The sequence below is a fragment of the Orbicella faveolata genome, unplaced genomic scaffold (genome assembly GCF_042242905.1).
Source record: "Orbicella faveolata isolate gen_17 unplaced genomic scaffold, um_ofav_v1 contig_13, whole genome shotgun sequence".
NCBI lineage: Eukaryota > Metazoa > Cnidaria > Anthozoa > Scleractinia > Merulinidae > Orbicella > Orbicella faveolata.
In genome coordinates, this window is record NW_028301540.1 from 16,300,813 (window position 1) to 16,323,884 (window position 23,072).

Genomic DNA, 23,072 nt, shown 5'->3' on the forward strand with positions numbered 1-23,072 from the left:
GACTAGGTTTACACTGGACGAGATTTTTCCGGATTCGTAAATGTTTCCGGATTCACCTATTTTAGAGTATTCGGATTTCTACCGGGTCGTTCACGCTTAAAGGATATTCGGATTCCTAACCCTTTACACACGACGACAACTCAAAGTAAAGCAACTTTCGAGTTGAACACGATATAATGAAATGAATCTGGAATTTCATCTTTAGGCATTCTTCGCATCCCTAAATTTTACACCAAGCCTTACAGCAGCGTAATTTTTTTAGAGCTCGGAAGAATCAAAGCTGCAAAAGACCTAATCTTGATCATGGACAGGATGGAAAATTGCTAAAATGATGAGCTCGCTGCCTAGAAACCACTACGTACAGCAAAATATAATTATCATTCCTAGCTTCGGGCATGAAGAAAGATACTTAAAGCTGGCAAAGTTCGTGCGGTTCGACCACAAATCACGACAAAACTTTAATTGCCTACAGTAAATTCAATTCACTTTTGGAAAAAGGTCGGCAGAAATGAAATTTAAAAACACCTTCTCTTTGCAACCGACGAAACAAGTACATCACTGTTTTTCTAACCTATTAATTGACAAATCTCCCAGTTTTAACCCTTGAGAAATGGACTGAGGCAGGACGACAGCGCTTTTGAAGTCTGCGCAGGCTAAACAAGATTGAAAATCACCGTCTGCACTTGTTAAACGGAAATGACCGACCTTTCGCAAAATAAACAAAAGTTCTCCTGGAGAGGCTTTCGACCCAAAATGGAGTTAAGGTGGCCGAACACAGTTTTCGCGCGCGCTTTTGCTGATGCAATTCAGCGCGTGCACAAGGATTGCAAAAAACAAACATGCCGTCAATAGAACGATCATTTTATTTACTCAACACCCGTACTATCTGTGCTATTTTTCTCTGTAATTGAACGCAGTGTATTAATGGCTTTAGTCTTTTATCACAAAGATATGTTAGAAAAGGTAACGATGCAAAGAACCCGGCAATTCTCAGCTTTTTCTTTGTTACCGAAAGAACCCAGTTAAATGCAGCGCATGCGTAGTAAGTCAAAAAATTGCGATTGAATGAAAAATTGCACTCTCGGAAATGCGCCTATTTCTCGAGAAACACTCGTTAGAATTTCACGAAATTTGGTAGGAAAATACTTTAGGAAATAAGTAACTGGAGTATTGAAAATAATTGAACTTTAACAGAGGAAATTCTAGATATTCCAGTGAACCTTCAACAGGGGATAATTAAAGATCTCTCTGTTAAATTATTAGCAAAATGGTGTTAACGTGTGAGAATCGTTACAAGTTTGTTGCATGCAAATTATCAAGAAAATATAATGACTAGATTTTCTACAAATAAACAAAACCGGCAACGGCACCCACGTCAGCTTAACCATCAAAAAACCAAAGTTTGTGTTATTAACTTGCTTGCTGCCATTTTTGGCGACCGAGAGATTAAGGGTTTTAGAGAAAAAGGCAAGTGAAACACAGGTATCAAAAACTGTGTTCAGCCACCTTAAATCAGTCCCCGTGATAGCGCGACTGCGCGGGAAAATTTAAAAACGTATCTTTATTTCTACGGTTAGGCCTACCGTCCACACTAATTCGTCACGAAAACGGAGCTTTTCGAAAACGCCGGCATTTCGTTTTCCAGTGGACGAAAATCGAAAACGATTTAGTCACGATAATCATGACATCCCTCTGATGGAGTTTTCTTCAAACACAAATCCAAAATGACCGGCGGCGATTGTTGCGTTTTTAAATCCCTTTGGCGTAGTGTAGACGGAAAACATTTGATGCGTCTTCAGAGTGAAACCTCGGTTTTCAAATTTCTCCGGCGTAGTGTGGGCGAGACCTCAGAGGTAAGCATTCATTTATTGTTTGTAAGGTGACAAGGCGACCTTTCCTCAGTCATCTTTGAGGTTTCTTACGTGTCGTACAAACATACAGCTCCCGATCAAACTATTTGTCTTGGTGAACTAGTTTTTAAGACGATTAATAATTTATTCACATGACCGTGTTTAGGATATGAGACTGACATTCTACTGCAGGTTTCAAGGAGTTCATTTCATGTTTTTCTTGTGGGTGATGGCATTGATACTGCGTACATTCTTGGTTGCCGTCTTAGTTTACGAATAATACCTCTGGTAATTCAAATACATTAACATGCCATTGATCACATATGTCGCCATACAGACCAGACAAAGATCTTTCAACACAAAACAAAGTACAAAGGCAAGATAGGCGGAACCAACACAGGACACCACTGATGTCATGAACAACATGGCCGGAACCCATGAAAACCACAACATACCTGAAATACAAAGCAAAGGATGATTCAATATCGACGTTGCCTATTAAAGGAGTTATACAAAGTTATTCTGGCGAAGTACAAAATTAGCTTTCAATTGAAGGAAACCTGAAAATAATAGTTAACTACGATAGAAAAGCACTTACAAGGACGTTCGCGTCCACTGTTACTGCGCATCCTTTCTGCGCACGAAATTCATGTCGCAACGTCACGTGCACCTGATCTAAATTTCACTAATGGAGCTTTTTAACATCGTCTTAAAATAACGGAAACCTCTAAAAACGCATGCCCTTCAACACGTCTTATCTCGAAAACCAGCAAGGTGACCCCCTATTTTTTGGCTTAAAAGTTGATTACTTCATAGTAAGTTTTTAACAATCTGCCCGAGGTACCATTTGGGGCGCGAACGCTATAATAATAAACCAGAAAGGAACAAGGATGGTTAAGGATGGAGAAGATTGACTCACACTTTCTCAAATTCATTCATAATTCATCAAGTTAAAACAAAGAAAATCACAATCGTGAAGGATGTTTGGATACCCGGTCTTAAATAGCATAGATTTTGATGATTTTACTTTTCCGTTTACTCCTTGGTTATTGCTTCGATTGAGAAGATATATCAAACATTCAAGACAGTGTTTCATTGGCTATCCAAACACCTCGAATTTCGTCAAAAATACTCCGCTGCGCGTCGTGTTTTCAACTCTCTTCTCAGTGTTTGGACATCCCGATGAAACACTGTCTCTCGTAAACGACGAACTTGAAACATTTTGGCTAAACCTTTTCAAGGTGCGTAAACCGTGATGTGGCTCCTTTAAGACATACTGCTTGTATATGGTTTATTGATGGGGTTTGTTAGGTCAAGATGGCTGGATATTGGTCAAGTTCATTTTTTTACGTTTATCGAAAGAGATGCAAAAAAGGAGGCCACTATCCAGCAATCTCGAACAAACAACTGAAATGTGGAATTATCAAAAGAACACAATTTTACTTGTGCGACAAACCGGGGAATCACGAGAGGGACAAGATAGCCCCATCTTGCTGCACGGCAGCCAATCACAGCGCAAGTTCATGCATCTTGTCCGCTCACAGGGCTAAACGTATAATAAATACAGTTATTTTAATACACTGTGAGAGGGATATGCTTGTTTACTGATAACATCTTCACAGCCACTGTGCATTATATCTTTGACGCTCGACAAGGTTATGATTTATTTTTGGCTTTTTTCAGTTCTGTTTGATTGGAGGAATGAAAATCCGCGGAATGAAAATCTGGGTTTTAACACATTTCTCTGCGCCTTTTGCAGGAATGATGAAAAGAAACATCTTGGCTTATTTTAACAATGATTGCTGAGCCAGAATAGAAAATAAGTAAAGGTCAAACTTTTAATCGACAAAATTACAGTAGCAGCGTTGCCATATCTATGACGCCAGTGCAGGTGCTAAATTTCAATGAAATGTCTCTCCCAAATGTCATCTTTTGTAAATGTTTCCTTCTCTGACGTTAGCAAGGTTTGTAATCGTGACGATTTTTCATCTCGTTATTGCCAACCTTCCTTATACGTGTAAATATCACTTTGTTTACACTGCTTGATCGATTAGCTTTACAGCTACGTAATTTATCTTGATATGTTGTTATAAAGTTTTATTTCGTAATCAATTGATCGTGAAAATGATAATAAAGTACACAGTGTATATGCTGATGTTGTTAGTTGTGTATAGTCGTCAACGTCACGGTAGAAGTCAATAACGTTACAGTAAAAGTCAATGGCGTCAAGAAAAAGGGCGACACGTAAGCGAATAAGTTAATCTAACGTCATGGTATAAATACCCTTTTAGTAACCAAATACTTTTTCCTCTGACGTCACCTCTCAACAGTTGATGAACTTTTCAATTCTGTTCACCTAATTGGTTGACAATATATCGATTGTGTAAGGAGAAATGAAATGTTCATCAAACTTGTAAAATGAAGGTTTTACCCCTGTAATAAGGGAGGTATATCCAACATTTTGAATCACTTTTTCCTCAGTTGACGATAGGCGAACCATTTCTCGAAAATCCAAACCCGAGAAACCTTACGCCATGAGTGTGATCATCAACGTAGAAGATTTCCCAAATATGCTAGCAATTTTCCAGGAATTGGAAAGGCAGGAAAAACAGAAATCACTTAAAATCAACCAGCCTGTGACAGAGGAGACCAGCGAGCAGGAACGAGAGCCGAGCCTGGTAGCAGTAAAGGAGCTTGAACCAATCAAACACTGCGAGCGGGTAATATGCGAAGATAGACTCACTCCTGCCGCTAAAACACTAAATGACGAACAGCTTGCTCTGATCTATGAAGACATCTTCAAGCCACTGGACTTTACTTCAATTATGCATGAACGAAGAAAGCTCGCGGATAGCAAGTAATGACCATTGAGACAGCCCTATGTATTGTACTGTATTTGAACTGCTGAGTACATAGAATTGACCAGTTAACTATATTCCATAATGAATTGGGTATTTTGAAATTTAAAAATACTGACTTGACTAGTTTTAGTCTTAGTAAAAAAAAAGAATCGAAATGTAAAATCAGCGTACTCAATATGCTGTAAAGTTATGCAATCATTCTGGGTGTTTTTTTGTTTACTCTTGCACGTGACTAGAAGTGGAAAACAGTAAACTTGAGCAGTTTATTAACCGCGCGGCCATGGGCCGAGCGCGGTTCTAGGTTTACCCGTGGTTTATTTTTTTTTTTTTTTGTCGGTGACCAGACGCAGACCGCCGCTCGGCCAAATTCCGAGTCACGCAACGTGTGATGTTTTTTCCGCCAGAAGCTGTTAAAACATTAACACACGGATAATTTTACGGATATTGTTTCCTTTGTTGTGGGTAAAATATATTTTCTTTTGGTTTTATCGAAGCGTTGGATTCAAAGGGATTAATAAATACGCTAAAAAAAGGTATTACGTCAGCCATGGAATGCGTTAACGTTGCAGCTTTCACTTTCGCTACGTGACTAATAAGATCGTGTTTACTTTGGAAGTTTATTTCGCCAGAAGCGACGGTCATTAATTTATTTGCAAGTTTGCGAGTATTTCTTGTGGTTTTAGGCAAATGAAGTAAATTCTTTGGCTCTTTCATCGCAGCGAGTTCATAGATCGGAAGGAAAATGAAATATTTGCAAGCCAAGCAAAGAACATGTCAGGACATGCAATGATTACGTCATTGGTAGGGAAATAACCACCGTACTAAAGATAGCCGTCGATAACGCAATTCTTGAATTATGTGACTCGTGTGACTTCTTTGCTAGCCCTTTACTCAAGGAAAATATTAAATTTAAACTTGACTTTTAAGAAAGAAAGCTGTTGTTAATAGTGTTCGTATCTTCATGCCCATACATATCCCAAAGAAAGTTCCAGATTAACACTATTACGTCATCGGAGATTTCGCAACGGCTACGACTGATGGTGCAATAGTACAGTCTGTGTTGATCAAGTGATGTGATGTCTACAGTAATCAATGAATCATCAAGGATTACTTTCGAATGTACACTGCGTTGCAACTGTAGTGCTAAGAAAACAGTTAAATTTTAAAAGCGCGGTTTTAAGATCTAACAGATCTTCTTGTTTTTTCGCTTACATGATTGGAATTATATTCGACGACACATTTCTTTGTATTTACTGTTAAATGTTAAAATAAAAAAGCTTGCTGGACATCTGAATGCACTAAAGTTACGCTAATTCATTTTGTAAATTCTCTCTCTTTTTTATCGTTTTTTGAATCCCAAATTCTTGGGCATAGTTTTTCACAGTGCGGACCTTCCGGCCGGCAAATAACACATACATACTCGCCACAACGCAGAACGTTTGTTTGTATTTTGCAGTAGTTTACTGACCAATGGCTCATACCAGTAATGCTCTGATACTTTGAACGCAAGAACACCCTTACCAACCGCTTCAAGAGCTTGCAAACCATGTCGATCATAAATTATTACTGTGGGGTCTTAAAGGGCCCGCAACTTCGGCAGCCAATGTACCACATAAGCTCATATTCATAAATAATTCATTTCGTCGTATATCATTCTTCTGCTGTCACTCAAATTGCCCTATTTTTTGTCTTTTCTGTGCAAAAGTGATCTCCTACTCGCTGCATTGCGCGTACTCGCATTTTTTCTGCCCCTCAGTCGCTTCGCGCGCGTTGCAATCGAAATGTCCCAGCCAACATGAGCAACCAACCGTCCGCCATAACATAAGGTAATCACATTTTTTCCACTATAATTATTCTGCAAAAATGGCTGTTTTGTGAATGGTCTTTGTCAAAAATGTTCCAAGTAATCTCAACTTTAGTTTCCTAACCAGCCAGCTAAAAATCAAAGGTTTAGGGGAAAAAACTATGAACGTACCCTAAAGGGGTTACTCCACAAAGTTTTATACGGAGCATAAGCCCTTATGATGTATAAGCCCTTGTCGATTTATATAGCACTTGGGCGTCAGTTTCATAATCTGAATAGCAATCATACACGTACGTGAAACTCGTTATTAGCACGCAGAACTAAGTTACTTTATAAATAATCTGGGTATTTGACTTCTAAATTATTATTTGCATACAAGTTAGAGTGTCGTGAAAATTGATTTGGCTGCTCAACCTAGGATTTTATTCCTTTATCCCAGGTTAAATGTCTAAAATATCTTCTGTTCTTGCCTATCCTGACTAGGCTAGCCATATATTTGGCAAATTATTGTACAAATACCAGCTGTATATGAATAAAGACAAACGTAAGCTAGTGAACTGGCTCCCAATTGATGTACAGTGTGTAATTACATGTAGGGTGAAAAATACATGCTTCGCTCACAAAGCCAAACTATTTTTTGCATTTAGCATTACTACAAGTCAGATATGGCTTGTCAATACGTCATTTACAATAATAATGTATAGTTTTAGTCATCTTGTATTTCTTGGGAGGAAACCTAAGTTTACATGCGCCGTGGTTTTTATTACGTTCCCTCACCATTTTTCTATTTTTTTTACATACTACTAATATCATAATTTCTTTGTATCTTTTTTTATGGCATTCCAAATAAAAAAGAAACGACTTTTTAAAACATTTAGCTATAAAAAAATTGCGAAAACACTTTTCTTAAAAACATCTAAGAAATTTTTAAAAACGGTTAAAAGATCATTAAAGATCATTAAAAAGAATAGCATTTCGTAGAATTGCTCTTCACCACGGGAAATTTGACTGCCTCGTTTACGAAATGCTATTCATCAAAGAACTGAGACCTAGCCTTAACACTCAAAGTGACTCCATCAGTGCTAAATTCTTTGTTTAGCTTGAAGCATGTTTTTATATTACCTTTCTTTTTAAATATCTATTGTTTTTCTTTTATTTATAAAATATTCATACTGTGTTTTTTTACTTGATAACGACGTCGGAGAGCGTCAAAACGTCGTGTATTTTTTAAACATTTTTAAAAATTTCTTAAATGTTTTTTAAGCAAAGTTTTTTTGCAATTCCAAATAGAAATAAAAGAAAATAAAAGAACATAACATTTTGACCAGTTAGCCCAGTCATGACGTACACCAAGATGTTGACAGGCTGACACACCATCTCCAGTGAGAGTATCTATGGTGTAGGTCAATTTGTACTTCATGTCAGAATGATTTCAATCTAAGTTAATTTGAGTCACATGGGAAAGGTAAGTCTGGGACCAATGACTTATCAGACCAACAAATTTGAGCAAATTTGCAACGATTGCTTGTGTTCCCTAGAGGAGAGGAAGCTAGACTACAAAGTCAGAGGTCATGTGTTGAAACCTAGGTGAGTACAAAATAAAACAAAAGATCTTGAGGTGGGTTAGGGTTGGGAGGGTTGATATGGGATCCTGGCAGGGTAGGGTAGGGTTATTAAATAAGAGTGTAGCCAGTGTTACACCCAAAAGAAAAATCAGAGAGACACAAATATTTCAAGAGTTGGCCATCAAGACCACACTCAGAATTTGTTACACTTTTTGCGCGAGATCTAGATCGTCAATTTTGAAGTTTATTAAAGCCAGGTTAAGGGACCTAATCAGAATTTTATGTCAACAAAATTATTCCGTGTGTGGTCTGATCCTTTATCTGTGCTATTGAAAGGTCATTAACTGTCTCATGCAAGGATCATACATGCTGAGAGCTGAAATGGTTTTTATGCATGGATAATTTATGCAAGGAACATGCTCTCTCTGATTTTTTTTTTCAGAGGGCGGCTGTGATGCAGGCTAACTCTAAGTGGGGTAGGTGGTTCTTTTTTTGTGACCCCCATTACCCCTCCACCAAAACAAAAAATGTGCAAAAAAGTCTGGTTTAAAAAATTTAACCTAGGTAGAAAAAATTTAACTAGGTTAAAATCATTCTGACCTAAGGAACAAATTGACCTACAACATCAACATGACATAGTTAATGGGTAACAGTTCTCATTATCCATGTCATAATTTTTATGTCATGTCATCTTTACTCAGTATTGGTGCATTTAATGATCATTGCATTTTTATACTTCAAAGCAGATAAAAATCACTTACCAAGAACAAACTGCATGGAGTAGAACACTATACCCAAAATACAGTTTGGCATGTTCAGAAAGTGCTCCTTGCCAAGTAAGATCTCCACTACTCCAAATCCTTTACTGTAGCTACAGAACAAAATAAATTATGATTACATTTCCATGTCACAACATCAACATTTTCCATTCAAAATCCCATTGCTCTTTTGGAATGTTCACAACTTCATTGTCACTCACTCGCTACTCAGTATTTTTTAATGTTTCAAGAGAGTCCTTGGTTCTGGCAGAAGATAAAATGTAAGGCACTTTCAGTAATTTGAGAAAACAATTTCTACGCTGTCTTTTGTTACAAAAACTAAATAAATATGTTTGCCCTTTTAGATACTTCCAGATATATTATTCAGAGTTAAAAATGATAACAAAGTGGTTTATTTGATTCATGAATAAAGAGTTTTATGCAATTGCCTGCCCTTCTCTTTTGCTTGGAGCAAAGTGAACATCCTTGATCTCCTTTGCATTCATTCTTGTTTTGTTTTAACCAAGAGGGTTTGAAGTAGCCAATGTTGAATTATGCTCTCTCCCCACCCCTCCCCGCCCAATCTAAGGTTTGATTTGGAGTAAACAAGTGGGTTTGGAAACAGTTTGCTTCTGAGTTGTAACCTTGCTTATTACAATGTTTTCCCATGGTCGCCTCCACCACAATTCAGCTCCTTAGGTAAATCAAATTAGGAAAATCCAGAAGTATTGTGTTCCTGTTTGTTGATATCAGAAGTAAATTATGTCACTTAGAGCACATATTAACTTGTGGAAGCCAATTCTTCTGGATATATTGGTCAAATTTTCCCCAGCCCACATCAACTCAATAAAACTATTCTTGTGTTCACGTACTAGTGTAACGCAATCCTAATCCAGTTTGTATCGAGAATTTTTCTCACAGATTTGTTTGCCGATTTGCCCCCCCCCCCCCCCACAGTAGGGGCATATTACATCATGAGCACATGCACGTAGTCACATATTTGCCATAAAGATTCAAAGTGTGCATGCACAGCTGCAAAGCTGCATGTATTTTAATTTTGACCCACTAGCCTTTGAAAGCCTGCAATGAAGCCTGCATTATCAGGAAAGAATGTTTTGTAGCTGGGCAACGGCAAATAGCCATGAGTTGTGGTAAGAAAACAAATCCTCCATTTAGTTCAGCAAATGATGACCCTGTGGTAAGAAAACAAATTTTCCAATTTGAAGCTCAGCAAATTCGTTGTGGCCCTAATTGGTTGTCAGAGAGCAAACTTTCTGTGTTGTGTAACTCGCCAAAAGGCCGTGTTTTGAGGTCAGAATGGTTAATTCACCTTTTTCATTTGTGACAACAAAACGTAAATTAGAGCAACGAAAACAAATAAAAACACAAAATTTAAGAACATTTGGGCACATGCTGTCTTGCAGGGTTGCTGGTCAAAACTTTATTTTCTCAAGAAATAAGCTTATTTGTTAAAACTGTGGCAATCTGAAATTAAATTATAAGTGTCACCAACAGTTCAAATGCCTTTCCTGGAAAATATTTTGTGCAGTACAAGTTAATACTTAATTAATTAAAAACACTTTTACCGCAGGCTTCAACCTCACTTGCAGATCATTATCTGTTATTCGATCACACTTAGTTTTCTATTGAGCCATTCAAACACCACCAATTTAGCCTGCAAACAGGCTCCTGCCCCCAGATGCTTCACTCTCCAAATTCTTCTGTTTTGCACTCACCAAAAGTTTTCTTCTGTCCTTGCCGGGAGCCTGTTTGCAGGCTACACCAAGGAGAACAAACATACAAAGTACACACATGAACGCACTGTTCTAACCTTTGATTACTACTATTAGTCAGTATCGTCATTATATGCTTCTTGTTGTGATAAAAAGCAGAAATGGATTTCATATTAAGTGAGCTTTTTAAATGTTACATCATTACATACTGTATGTGTGACAGCTTTTTCAAAATATATATTTTAAGAAAATGTTTTTGAGTAAATATGAAGAGCTCTCTCTTCAACAAAAGACAGCATTTTAACATATGACTTCCTTTTTCAACATTAATACAGAAATGGATTAAAGCTCAAATATCCTCTCTATAGCGTAGTCCCTTTATCCCATTGATTAGCTGTCTAAAATATCTTCATATTTTTCCAATGATCTCGTCTATCTTGACTACAAACTGGCCATACATTTGAAAAAGTATTGTATGTTCAAAATAATAAAATTTGTATCCAGCAGCTTCACTTACCTAGATGTGAGAACTCGTGAACAGCTCATATTCTCACCAAGATCGCAGGCAGCCTTGTATGTATTGTCTCTGTGTTTTCTCGTCTCGACATACAGTGCATACGCAGATACTAGAATCCCAAGTCCACAAAACAACACGTGGTCAGAGGATTCAGAAAACAGTAAAGCGTCTTGAACCATCTTGAATTTATTTTGGTCTACAGAACGGCTACGGAAAAGAACAAGTGCTACAATAAGGTGAGTCTAAAAACAAACAAACGTGCTAACTTTACATGTATCGTGTAAGCTTGAAAATTAAAAAAATATAAGCTTATATATAGCAAACACGGAAAAAATACCATTAAACAGAACTTGCGCTAGTGAGAACACTCAAAAGCTCCTTGCCACAAACTCAAAGCTTCTGATCTAGTTCAGTTCGAAGTAGTACACTTAAAATAAAAGCTCTATACATATTAATCAAATGACAGCGAACGGCCGGATGCTCTGCTTCTCCTCAGTCGGCCATCTTGACTGCGCCTGAGAGGAAACCTGGGGTGAATATTGGACTTAGACTCCACTCGGCTGCGAATGGGAGCTCGAGGAAAGGGAAGAAAATGTGCTGGCATGGACTTTTGGCACAAAGGCTTTTGCTTATTATAGGAGCTGGCAAATAACACTTAAACGGATGTCTGAACAGGTTTCTGTCCGATTGTTTCCCTGATGGCCTGTAGATGTTGTAATGTGACTTACATACAGGACCGCTGGGCTCAAGGATGATGTGCACAACTCATGTATCGGTTCGGAAAAGGTAAAAATTAAGAGGTCAGTATACAATGCTATAGAGGCAGAGTGAGCAATTGGCTTACCTTGATGCTTGTTAGTTTGGGCTACAAAAAGAAATAAGTTACCAGTGCACATAAAAAGTGGAACAAAGATTTATTTTTTATAACGTGATTAGATATTCCAGCATATGGTCAGTGTAAAATAAAGAATGCAACTGCAGATTACGGGCTGCAGACTGGAGACAGCGGGAAAAATGCAGACCAAAAGTAAAATGCAGACTGCAAACTACATACTTTTCAAGTATATAATCCATTATCCCGTGCTAACCATAAAAAGGGTTTTTCAGGCTAATCAAAGGCTAATCTTTGTGAAAGTCTGCAATCTGGTTAGCTTCAACGATATTAAACGGTCGAGTTAGCCTGTTTATGGTCAGCTCTAAATGATGGAAATGATGACACGATTCAGTAAAAAGTGTAGTCTGTAGTCTGCATTATACCCTTGCGTAAATTTTGGATAGGAGTTTGGACAAGGGTCTTAAACCCCGACTCTATTTAAAGATGAAGCAAATGATTTATTGATATCCAATTTAAGGCACAAACACGAAAGGCCACACCATATTCCAGAGAAAAACATAAACAAAGAATAGCGAGAGCGGTTCACCTTTATTCCGTTTCTGTAACGTATTTGGAAGTTTGCGAATAGTTCAGTTTTACAGATCATTTGGTTTTCGTTTAGCTGACCATTTACACACTGCAATTTTAGCTGATACAATTTAGGTACCCTATCTATGGACCACACCAGGAACACAAAGCCAACAGGGGTAAAAATGATACCGTATTTAAGGATCAAGAACATCAAAAACCCTTCCCTATCCTGCGGCACAAACTTATATAGCCCATGTATGGGAGTTCCTCCCGCCCCCCAACAGGTTTTACCCCTGGCCTGCAGAACGCAGTCTATGTTTTACACTGATCTCTCCGGCGTATGCTCCTTATTGCATACGGTTGTGTGTGTATTTTTCTCCACGGATGAAAGCTAGTAAGGTTGTAGCAATTGATTAATTAATATAATATCAGTTCTTTATGAAATGTGAGTACCGTATTTACTCGATTAAACGCTCCGTTTATTAAATATTTCGTGATTTGAGGGCGGCGTTTATACGAGGGGGTGTTTATTTAAAATCCAATTTATTTCTTGCCAACAATAGTATGGTAAGTACCCTGGGTGCCAGAGGTTTCTCTTGCGCGGTTTCCGGTGTCGGTCATGTCCCTATTGTGACCCGCGCGAAAAACCTCTGGAGCAGAGCGCGATTTCTTTGACAGCGCCGAGCCAATGACAAGCCACTTAAAATCTGTCTAGTCAAGAATCTGGACTAGAAAGCTAATTGGCTCCTAACGCCCTCCCAAGGGTTTTCTAATCACGGTGATTGGTTTCTAATAATAGAGAATGTGAGCCCGTAATGTGTCGTTGAGTGACGTGATGATCGCGGCTGGCGGATTTTGAGGTTGAGGTTTGTTCGCGCGTTGTAAGGTTTGTGAAGGATCAAGATCTAGTCAAAGCCTTAACAAAAGTTCCTCAAAACGTTCGACGGTGTTGACAACTTTTAAAGCGCCGAGAAAGGGATGGAATCGCGAATTTTTTCGCAGCAAGAATGTTTTGACGGTTTTGCCAACGGGATTCGGGAAATCGTTGTTATTTCAATTAATTCCTGGACTCTGTGTTGAACTACACAATGCTCCCGACGCCGGTGTACCAGACGAGTTGGAACAGCATTTAGAATACCTATTTTTACCGTTTGTAGCTTCTCCTTTCCAACAGACAAGATTCTTTTTGTAATATTCTCAGTTTAAATTTGCGACTTCTTTGACAGTCGCTTCGAATTTTTGGATCTGTCGGTAGCACGTCTTACAAAGAATACGCGGCCCGACGGACAGATTGTTACCCAGGGTGAGTCGTCCTCGGCAGTGAAAAAGGTCGAGATTCTTTCAAAGAGTTTCAGTTGTTTAACATTTTCAGGTACAAGGCTGTAATATCCACCATTACACACAACGTTAGCGTCAAATAAACGGCACGACAGTGAAGACTTCGAATTAGGAACTTTTTTCACGGGAGTATAACGGTCATAACGTAGTTTTTAGTCCCGCAGACCAGATCTGTCATGTCACGCGAATGTGTTGTCCCCACGTGCCAGTTCATGTGATCACAGTGGGAGATGCTCGCTGTGATTAGTTTAAATGTTATCCAATAAAATTGATCAAAGTTCGACGAGAACGGTGAATAATACCGTTCTTACTTACTTCTGTACCAGAGGTTTTTCTCGCGGCTTCGCTGCTTGTGCCGGCGGCCTTCGGCCGCCGAAGCGAAGCGAAGTATTTCCGTCCGCCGCGCGCGAGAAAAAACTTCGGCAAGATTTCCGTATAACCCCATACACTTTAATTATGCAAACAGCTCTTTGTTTAACTAAACAATAGCGGAAACAATAGCGCTCCTTTGAGACTTATCCGCTTTGAATAACTATAAAATTTAACATTTTCGCATTCTTTTAGACTTAGAAAAAAAGCATGCAGAATGTGAAAAAATACATTAACATGAGGAACAAAAAAGGACACAAAGAAATCACGAAATAGCCGCAACAATTGTTATCAATGAAAGCAAATTTCCAAAGCTTGTTTTAAAGCTGAACTACCGTATATTGCTCTCGTTTTTTGATCATATTCCTTTTAGCTTCGAATGTACTGAAATTAAAACATTGTTACAATCAAGGAAAATAAATTTTTTAGGCTTCCTCAAACTTCATTACCGCATTTGCTTTTTGAGTTTATTATTCGAATAAACGCCGCATCATGATGGGGCGTTTATTCAAGGGCGGCGTTTATTACTATTTCTCCGCTAAAATACAGCGTTTATTTGAGGGCGGCGTTTAATCGAGTAAAATTAATGCGGCATATGTCATTAGGTTGGGGCTTACATCGATAAACGGTACAGATCAAACATCCAGATGCATATACAGATCCATAATCACTTATGACCCATTTGCTGTTGTGTGTATCTAATAAAAATATGAGACAAACTACCTCTTTGTTCAAGAAAAATAGCCGGGAGAAATAGATAGTCGTCTTGACGGATTAATCCATCTTTTGCTCGTCTTTACACATCACCATCCGGACACATATTCCTCAGACTAGGTCACCTGCATTCATACCCTTACTACAACCTTATTACTTTTCCCGGGTACTTTTACTATCATTCATATATCATTCCAGAGCAAGACAGTGAAACTAAAATTAGCCTCTCCCTTTCAAAAATAAATAAACGCCTGATCACAGGTTCAAAGGAAAAAAAAAAGTCTGATCACAAGTTACAGACTAGGAGAAGCTGTTTTTCCTCATGTCCCTACATGACCAGAGTCACATGGAGACCACGATATGGAGGGGACATTGCTGCATTCCCCTGCTTATGATTCTAGACCGAATCTAAATAAATGAAACACTCCTTGAGAAGAAAAGATTTTTAATAACCTTCAAAAAATGATGTAAAATCTGACAAAAAACGTCTGAAGTCTTGTAATTAATACAAAGTCTGTCAGTCAGCAGCACGTCTCAAGTGGGCTCAGTTGCAAAGTCAATTTTAGCTTACAAGTGCAGCATTTCAGAAGAGGAAAAACCTCCTGCAGTACAGTTCACTACTATTAAACTTGCCTACCTAATTAAAGCTACATTTCAATTAACAACAGTTGTCACCATCAAATTTGTTTTAGTCAGCCATAATTTCCATTTCCTATAGCAAAACTAATTCTTAATTAGTTTCCCAAATTTCAGCTGCATTTCTCTCCCCCTTTAGTTTAAGAAACTAAATGTTTTAATAATAAGTCTTCCCAATTACAGTAGTATCATCATCGTTATCATTTTCCTGTCACCATTGCTATCAAACTTTAGGTTCTAAACCCCCATTAAATCTTTAAAAAGTGCATGTTTCATACACTGATTTTGAACTATCACAGCTTGAATCGTGTTACACCCGAATTTACCTAATGTAATTGTAAACTAAAATACTGCTCTGCAAAGTTGCCTCAATTGAACTTCATGACTGGCTTAGGAAGACTCCTCTGGTGTTGGCACTACAGCCACAGGTTTGTGAGAATGATGCAGGACATAGTCACTAACACTGCCTAGTACAGTGCGACGAAGGCTACTCAATCCTCTTGTGCCTATCACTATGATATCAGCATGCTCCTTTTCGGCACAACTGACGATTCCCTCTCCCGGCTTACTGCAACACTCTTCCAGAAACTTGTACTTGATCTGTCACAAGGAAGAAATGGCTCATTTATAGTTGCCAACCCAATAGTGACTGTTATCACAAAAATACATGCTAATCTATGCCTTGAGGACTGTCATTTTGCAGCAATGATAGCCCATCCCAGTCCAGAACTATTTGTATGGGTAATCAAATGGTGACGAGTAAAATTAGGAAATAATTTCACACGTGTTTTGTTGAAATTCTTATAATTCTCCTTGTCTTTAGGTGAGGGAAATCTAATTCATTTTGTAAATTCTCTCTCTTTTTTATCGTTTTTTGAATCCCAAATTCTTGGGCATAGTTTTTCACAGTGCGGACCTTCCGGCCGGCAAATAACACATACATACTCGCCACAACGCAGAACGTTTGTTTGTATTTTGCAGTAGTTTACTGACCAATGGCTCATACCAGTAATGCTCTGATACTTTGAACGCAAGAACACCCTTACCAACCGCTTCAAGAGCTTGCAAACCATGTCGATCATAAATTATTACTGTGGGGTCTTAAAGGGCCCGCAACTTCGGCAGCCAATGTACCACATAAGCTCATATTCATAAATAATTCATTTCGTCGTATATCATTCTTCTGCTGTCACTCAAATTGCCCTATTTTTTGTCTTTTCTGTGCAAAAGTGATCTCCTACTCGCTGCATTGCGCGTACTCGCATTTTTTCTGCCCCTCAGTCGCTTCGCGCGCGTTGCAATCGAAATGTCCCAGCCAACATGAGCAACCAACCGTCCGCCATAACATAAGGTAATCACATTTTTTCCACTATAATTATTCTGCAAAAATGGCTGTTTTGTGAATGGTCTTTGTCAAAAATGTTCCAAGTAATCTCAACTTTAGTTTCCTAACCAGCCAGCTAAAAATCAAAGGTTTAGGGGAAAAAACTATGAACGTACCCTAAAGGGGTTACTCCACAAAGTTTTATACGGAGCATAAGCCCTTATGATGTATAAGCCCTTGTCGATTTATATAGCACTTGGGCGTCAGTTTCATAATCTGAATAGCAATCATACACGTACGTGAAACTCGTTATTAGCACGCAGAACTAAGTTACTTTATAAATAATCTGGGTATTTGACTTCTAAATTATTATTTGCATACAAGTTAGAGTGTCGTGAAAATTGATTTGGCTGCTCAACCTAGGATTTTATTCCTTTATCCCAGGTTAAATGTCTAAAATATCTTCTGTTCTTGCCTATCCTGACTAGGCTAGCCATATATTTGGCAAATTATTGTACAAATACCAGCTGTATATGAATAAAGACAAACGTAAGCTAGTGAACTGGCTCCCAATTGATGTACAGTGTGTAATTACATGTAGGGTGAAAAATACATGCTTCGCTCACAAAGCCAAACTATTTTTTGCATTTAGCATTACTACAAGTCAGATATGGCTTGTCAATACGTCATTTACAATAATAATGTATAGTTTTAGTCATCTTGTATTTCTTGGGAGGAAACCTAAGTTTACATGCGCCGTGGTTTTTATTACGTTCCCTCACCATTTTTCTATTTTTTTTACATACTACTAATATCATAATTTCTTTGTATCTTTTTTTATGGCATTCCAAATAAAAAAGAAACGACTTTTTAAAACATTTAGCTATAAAAAAATTGCGAAAACACTTTTCTTAAAAACATCTAAGAAATTTTTAAAAACGGTTAAAAGATCATTAAAGATCATTAAAAAGAATAGCATTTCGTAGAATTGCTCTTCACCACGGGAAATTTGACTGCCTCGTTTACGAAATGCTATTCATCAAAGAACTGAGACCTAGCCTTAACACTCAAAGTGACTCCATCAGTGCTAAATTCTTTGTTTAGCTTGAAGCATGTTTTTATATTACCTTTCTTTTTAAATATCTATTGTTTTTCTTTTATTTATAAAATATTCATACTGTGTTTTTTTACTTGATAACGACGTCGGAGAGCGTCAAAACGTCGTGTATTTTTTAAACATTTTTAAAAATTTCTTAAATGTTTTTTAAGCAAAGTTTTTTTGCAATTCCAAATAGAAATAAAAGAAAATAAAAGAACATAACATTTTGACCAGTTAGCCCAGTCATGACGTACACCAAGATGTTGACAGGCTGACACACCATCTCCAGTGAGAGTATCTATGGTGTAGGTCAATTTGTACTTCATGTCAGAATGATTTCAATCTAAGTTAATTTGAGTCACATGGGAAAGGTAAGTCTGGGACCAATGACTTATCAGACCAACAAATTTGAGCAAATTTGCAACGATTGCTTGTGTTCCCTAGAGGAGAGGAAGCTAGACTACAAAGTCAGAGGTCATGTGTTGAAACCTAGGTGAGTACAAAATAAAACAAAAGATCTTGAGGTGGGTTAGGGTTGGGAGGGTTGATATGGGATCCTGGCAGGGTAGGGTAGGGTTATTAAATAAGAGTGTAGCCAGTGTTACACCCAAAAGAAAAATCAGAGAGACACAAATATTTCAAGAGTTGGCCATCAAGACCACACTCAGAATTTGTTACACTTTTTGCGCGAGATCTAGATCGTCAATTTTGAAGTTTATTAAAGCCAGGTTAAGGGACCTAATCAGAATTTTATGTCAACAAAATTATTCCGTGTGTGGTCTGATCCTTTATCTGTGCTATTGAAAGGTCATTAACTGTCTCATGCAAGGATCATACATGCTGAGAGCTGAAATGGTTTTTATGCATGGATAATTTATGCAAGGAACATGCTCTCTCTGATTTTTTTTTTCAGAGGGCGGCTGTGATGCAGGCTAACTCTAAGTGGGGTAGGTGGTTCTTTTTTTGTGACCCCCATTACCCCTCCACCAAAACAAAAAATGTGCAAAAAAGTCTGGTTTAAAAAATTTAACCTAGGTAGAAAAAATTTAACTAGGTTAAAATCATTCTGACCTAAGGAACAAATTGACCTACAACATCAACATGACATAGTTAATGGGTAACAGTTCTCATTATCCATGTCATAATTTTTATGTCATGTCATCTTTACTCAGTATTGGTGCATTTAATGATCATTGCATTTTTATACTTCAAAGCAGATAAAAATCACTTACCAAGAACAAACTGCATGGAGTAGAACACTATACCCAAAATACAGTTTGGCATGTTCAGAAAGTGCTCCTTGCCAAGTAAGATCTCCACTACTCCAAATCCTTTACTGTAGCTACAGAACAAAATAAATTATGATTACATTTCCATGTCACAACATCAACATTTTCCATTCAAAATCCCATTGCTCTTTTGGAATGTTCACAACTTCATTGTCACTCACTCGCTACTCAGTATTTTTTAATGTTTCAAGAGAGTCCTTGGTTCTGGCAGAAGATAAAATGTAAGGCACTTTCAGTAATTTGAGAAAACAATTTCTACGCTGTCTTTTGTTACAAAAACTAAATAAATATGTTTGCCCTTTTAGATACTTCCAGATATATTATTCAGAGTTAAAAATGATAACAAAGTGGTTTATTTGATTCATGAATAAAGAGTTTTATGCAATTGCCTGCCCTTCTCTTTTGCTTGGAGCAAAGTGAACATCCTTGATCTCCTTTGCATTCATTCTTGTTTTGTTTTAACCAAGAGGGTTTGAAGTAGCCAATGTTGAATTATGCTCTCTCCCCACCCCTCCCCGCCCAATCTAAGGTTTGATTTGGAGTAAACAAGTGGGTTTGGAAACAGTTTGCTTCTGAGTTGTAACCTTGCTTATTACAATGTTTTCCCATGGTCGCCTCCACCACAATTCAGCTCCTTAGGTAAATCAAATTAGGAAAATCCAGAAGTATTGTGTTCCTGTTTGTTGATATCAGAAGTAAATTATGTCACTTAGAGCACATATTAACTTGTGGAAGCCAATTCTTCTGGATATATTGGTCAAATTTTCCCCAGCCCACATCAACTCAATAAAACTATTCTTGTGTTCACGTACTAGTGTAACGCAATCCTAATCCAGTTTGTATCGAGAATTTTTCTCACAGATTTGTTTGCCGATTTGCCCCCCCCCCCCCCCACAGTAGGGGCATATTACATCATGAGCACATGCACGTAGTCACATATTTGCCATAAAGATTCAAAGTGTGCATGCACAGCTGCAAAGCTGCATGTATTTTAATTTTGACCCACTAGCCTTTGAAAGCCTGCAATGAAGCCTGCATTATCAGGAAAGAATGTTTTGTAGCTGGGCAACGGCAAATAGCCATGAGTTGTGGTAAGAAAACAAATCCTCCATTTAGTTCAGCAAATGATGACCCTGTGGTAAGAAAACAAATTTTCCAATTTGAAGCTCAGCAAATTCGTTGTGGCCCTAATTGGTTGTCAGAGAGCAAACTTTCTGTGTTGTGTAACTCGCCAAAAGGCCGTGTTTTGAGGTCAGAATGGTTAATTCACCTTTTTCATTTGTGACAACAAAACGTAAATTAGAGCAACGAAAACAAATAAAAACACAAAATTTAAGAACATTTGGGCACATGCTGTCTTGCAGGGTTGCTGGTCAAAACTTTATTTTCTCAAGAAATAAGCTTATTTGTTAAAACTGTGGCAATCTGAAATTAAATTATAAGTGTCACCAACAGTTCAAATGCCTTTCCTGGAAAATATTTTGTGCAGTACAAGTTAATACTTAATTAATTAAAAACACTTTTACCGCAGGCTTCAACCTCACTTGCAGATCATTATCTGTTATTCGATCACACTTAGTTTTCTATTGAGCCATTCAAACACCACCAATTTAGCCTGCAAACAGGCTCCTGCCCCCAGATGCTTCACTCTCCAAATTCTTCTGTTTTGCACTCACCAAAAGTTTTCTTCTGTCCTTGCCGGGAGCCTGTTTGCAGGCTACACCAAGGAGAACAAACATACAAAGTACACACATGAACGCACTGTTCTAACCTTTGATTACTACTATTAGTCAGTATCGTCATTATATGCTTCTTGTTGTGATAAAAAGCAGAAATGGATTTCATATTAAGTGAGCTTTTTAAATGTTACATCATTACATACTGTATGTGTGACAGCTTTTTCAAAATATATATTTTAAGAAAATGTTTTTGAGTAAATATGAAGAGCTCTCTCTTCAACAAAAGACAGCATTTTAACATATGACTTCCTTTTTCAACATTAATACAGAAATGGATTAAAGCTCAAATATCCTCTCTATAGCGTAGTCCCTTTATCCCATTGATTAGCTGTCTAAAATATCTTCATATTTTTCCAATGATCTCGTCTATCTTGACTACAAACTGGCCATACATTTGAAAAAGTATTGTATGTTCAAAATAATAAAATTTGTATCCAGCAGCTTCACTTACCTAGATGTGAGAACTCGTGAACAGCTCATATTCTCACCAAGATCGCAGGCAGCCTTGTATGTATTGTCTCTGTGTTTTCTCGTCTCGACATACAGTGCATACGCAGATACTAGAATCCCAAGTCCACAAAACAACACGTGGTCAGAGGATTCAGAAAACAGTAAAGCGTCTTGAACCATCTTGAATTTATTTTGGTCTACAGAACGGCTACGGAAAAGAACAAGTGCTACAATAAGGTGAGTCTAAAAACAAACAAACGTGCTAACTTTACATGTATCGTGTAAGCTTGAAAATTAAAAAAATATAAGCTTATATATAGCAAACACGGAAAAAATACCATTAAACAGAACTTGCGCTAGTGAGAACACTCAAAAGCTCCTTGCCACAAACTCAAAGCTTCTGATCTAGTTCAGTTCGAAGTAGTACACTTAAAATAAAAGCTCTATACATATTAATCAAATGACAGCGAACGGCCGGATGCTCTGCTTCTCCTCAGTCGGCCATCTTGACTGCGCCTGAGAGGAAACCTGGGGTGAATATTGGACTTAGACTCCACTCGGCTGCGAATGGGAGCTCGAGGAAAGGGAAGAAAATGTGCTGGCATGGACTTTTGGCACAAAGGCTTTTGCTTATTATAGGAGCTGGCAAATAACACTTAAACGGATGTCTGAACAGGTTTCTGTCCGATTGTTTCCCTGATGGCCTGTAGATGTTGTAATGTGACTTACATACAGGACCGCTGGGCTCAAGGATGATGTGCACAACTCATGTATCGGTTCGGAAAAGGTAAAAATTAAGAGGTCAGTATACAATGCTATAGAGGCAGAGTGAGCAATTGGCTTACCTTGATGCTTGTTAGTTTGGGCTACAAAAAGAAATAAGTTACCAGTGCACATAAAAAGTGGAACAAAGATTTATTTTTTATAACGTGATTAGATATTCCAGCATATGGTCAGTGTAAAATAAAGAATGCAACTGCAGATTACGGGCTGCAGACTGGAGACAGCGGGAAAAATGCAGACCAAAAGTAAAATGCAGACTGCAAACTACATACTTTTCAAGTATATAATCCATTATCCCGTGCTAACCATAAAAAGGGTTTTTCAGGCTAATCAAAGGCTAATCTTTGTGAAAGTCTGCAATCTGGTTAGCTTCAACGATATTAAACGGTCGAGTTAGCCTGTTTATGGTCAGCTCTAAATGATGGAAATGATGACACGATTCAGTAAAAAGTGTAGTCTGTAGTCTGCATTATACCCTTGCGTAAATTTTGGATAGGAGTTTGGACAAGGGTCTTAAACCCCGACTCTATTTAAAGATGAAGCAAATGATTTATTGATATCCAATTTAAGGCACAAACACGAAAGGCCACACCATATTCCAGAGAAAAACATAAACAAAGAATAGCGAGAGCGGTTCACCTTTATTCCGTTTCTGTAACGTATTTGGAAGTTTGCGAATAGTTCAGTTTTACAGATCATTTGGTTTTCGTTTAGCTGACCATTTACACACTGCAATTTTAGCTGATACAATTTAGGTACCCTATCTATGGACCACACCAGGAACACAAAGCCAACAGGGGTAAAAATGATACCGTATTTAAGGATCAAGAACATCAAA

The 23,072-nt window shown here is 37.9% G+C and overlaps 2 protein-coding genes across 3 annotated transcripts; one reads left to right on the forward strand and one right to left on the reverse strand.

The window, feature by feature from the left end:
- Positions 1–1,847: 1,847 nt before the first annotated feature.
- On the reverse strand, positions 1,848–21,987 carry LOC110055145 (vitamin K epoxide reductase complex subunit 1-like protein 1). 2 transcript variants are annotated; one of them, XM_020761524.2, is made up of 4 exons: positions 21,790–21,987; positions 21,453–21,659; positions 19,206–19,315; positions 1,848–2,305 (listed from the first exon to the last, which is right to left on the reverse strand). In XM_020761524.2, exons 2-4 carry the CDS (start codon positions 21,629–21,631, stop codon positions 2,121–2,123), a joined length of 474 nt encoding a protein of 157 aa, XP_020617183.2. In that variant the 5' UTR covers positions 21,632–21,659; positions 21,790–21,987; the 3' UTR covers positions 1,848–2,120. The 2 variants fall into 2 exon arrangements, with proteins under 2 accessions (XP_020617183.2, XP_089140976.1); XM_089284850.1 differs by lacking the exons at positions 19,206–19,315; positions 21,453–21,659; positions 21,790–21,987 and adding exons at positions 8,842–8,951; positions 11,089–11,295; positions 11,426–11,622.
- On the forward strand, positions 4,312–5,898 carry LOC149115309 (uncharacterized). Its single transcript, XM_089284851.1, has one exon. The coding sequence runs from the start codon at positions 4,385–4,387 to the stop codon at positions 4,709–4,711; it is 327 nt and encodes a 108-aa protein (XP_089140977.1). The 5' UTR covers positions 4,312–4,384; the 3' UTR covers positions 4,712–5,898.
- Positions 21,988–23,072: the final 1,085 nt, after the last annotated feature.

Excerpts from the sequence above, each read along its gene's own strand:
- LOC110055145 (XM_020761524.2), bottom strand. The coding sequence starts at position 21,631 with ATGGTTCAAGACGCTTTACTGTTTTCTGAATCCTCTGACCACGTGTTG. Across the intron at positions 19,316-21,452 it reads TCACGAGTTCTCACATCTAG|CTACAGTAAAGGATTTGGAG; the intron begins GTAAGTGAAGCT and ends TTTGTTCTGTAG. Across the intron at positions 2,306-19,205 it reads CTCCATGCAGTTTGTTCTTG|GTATGTTGTGGTTTTCATGG; the intron begins GTAAGTGATTTT and ends TTTGTATTTCAG.
- LOC149115309 (XM_089284851.1), top strand. The coding sequence starts at position 4,385 with ATGAGTGTGATCATCAACGTAGAAGATTTCCCAAATATGCTAGCAATT.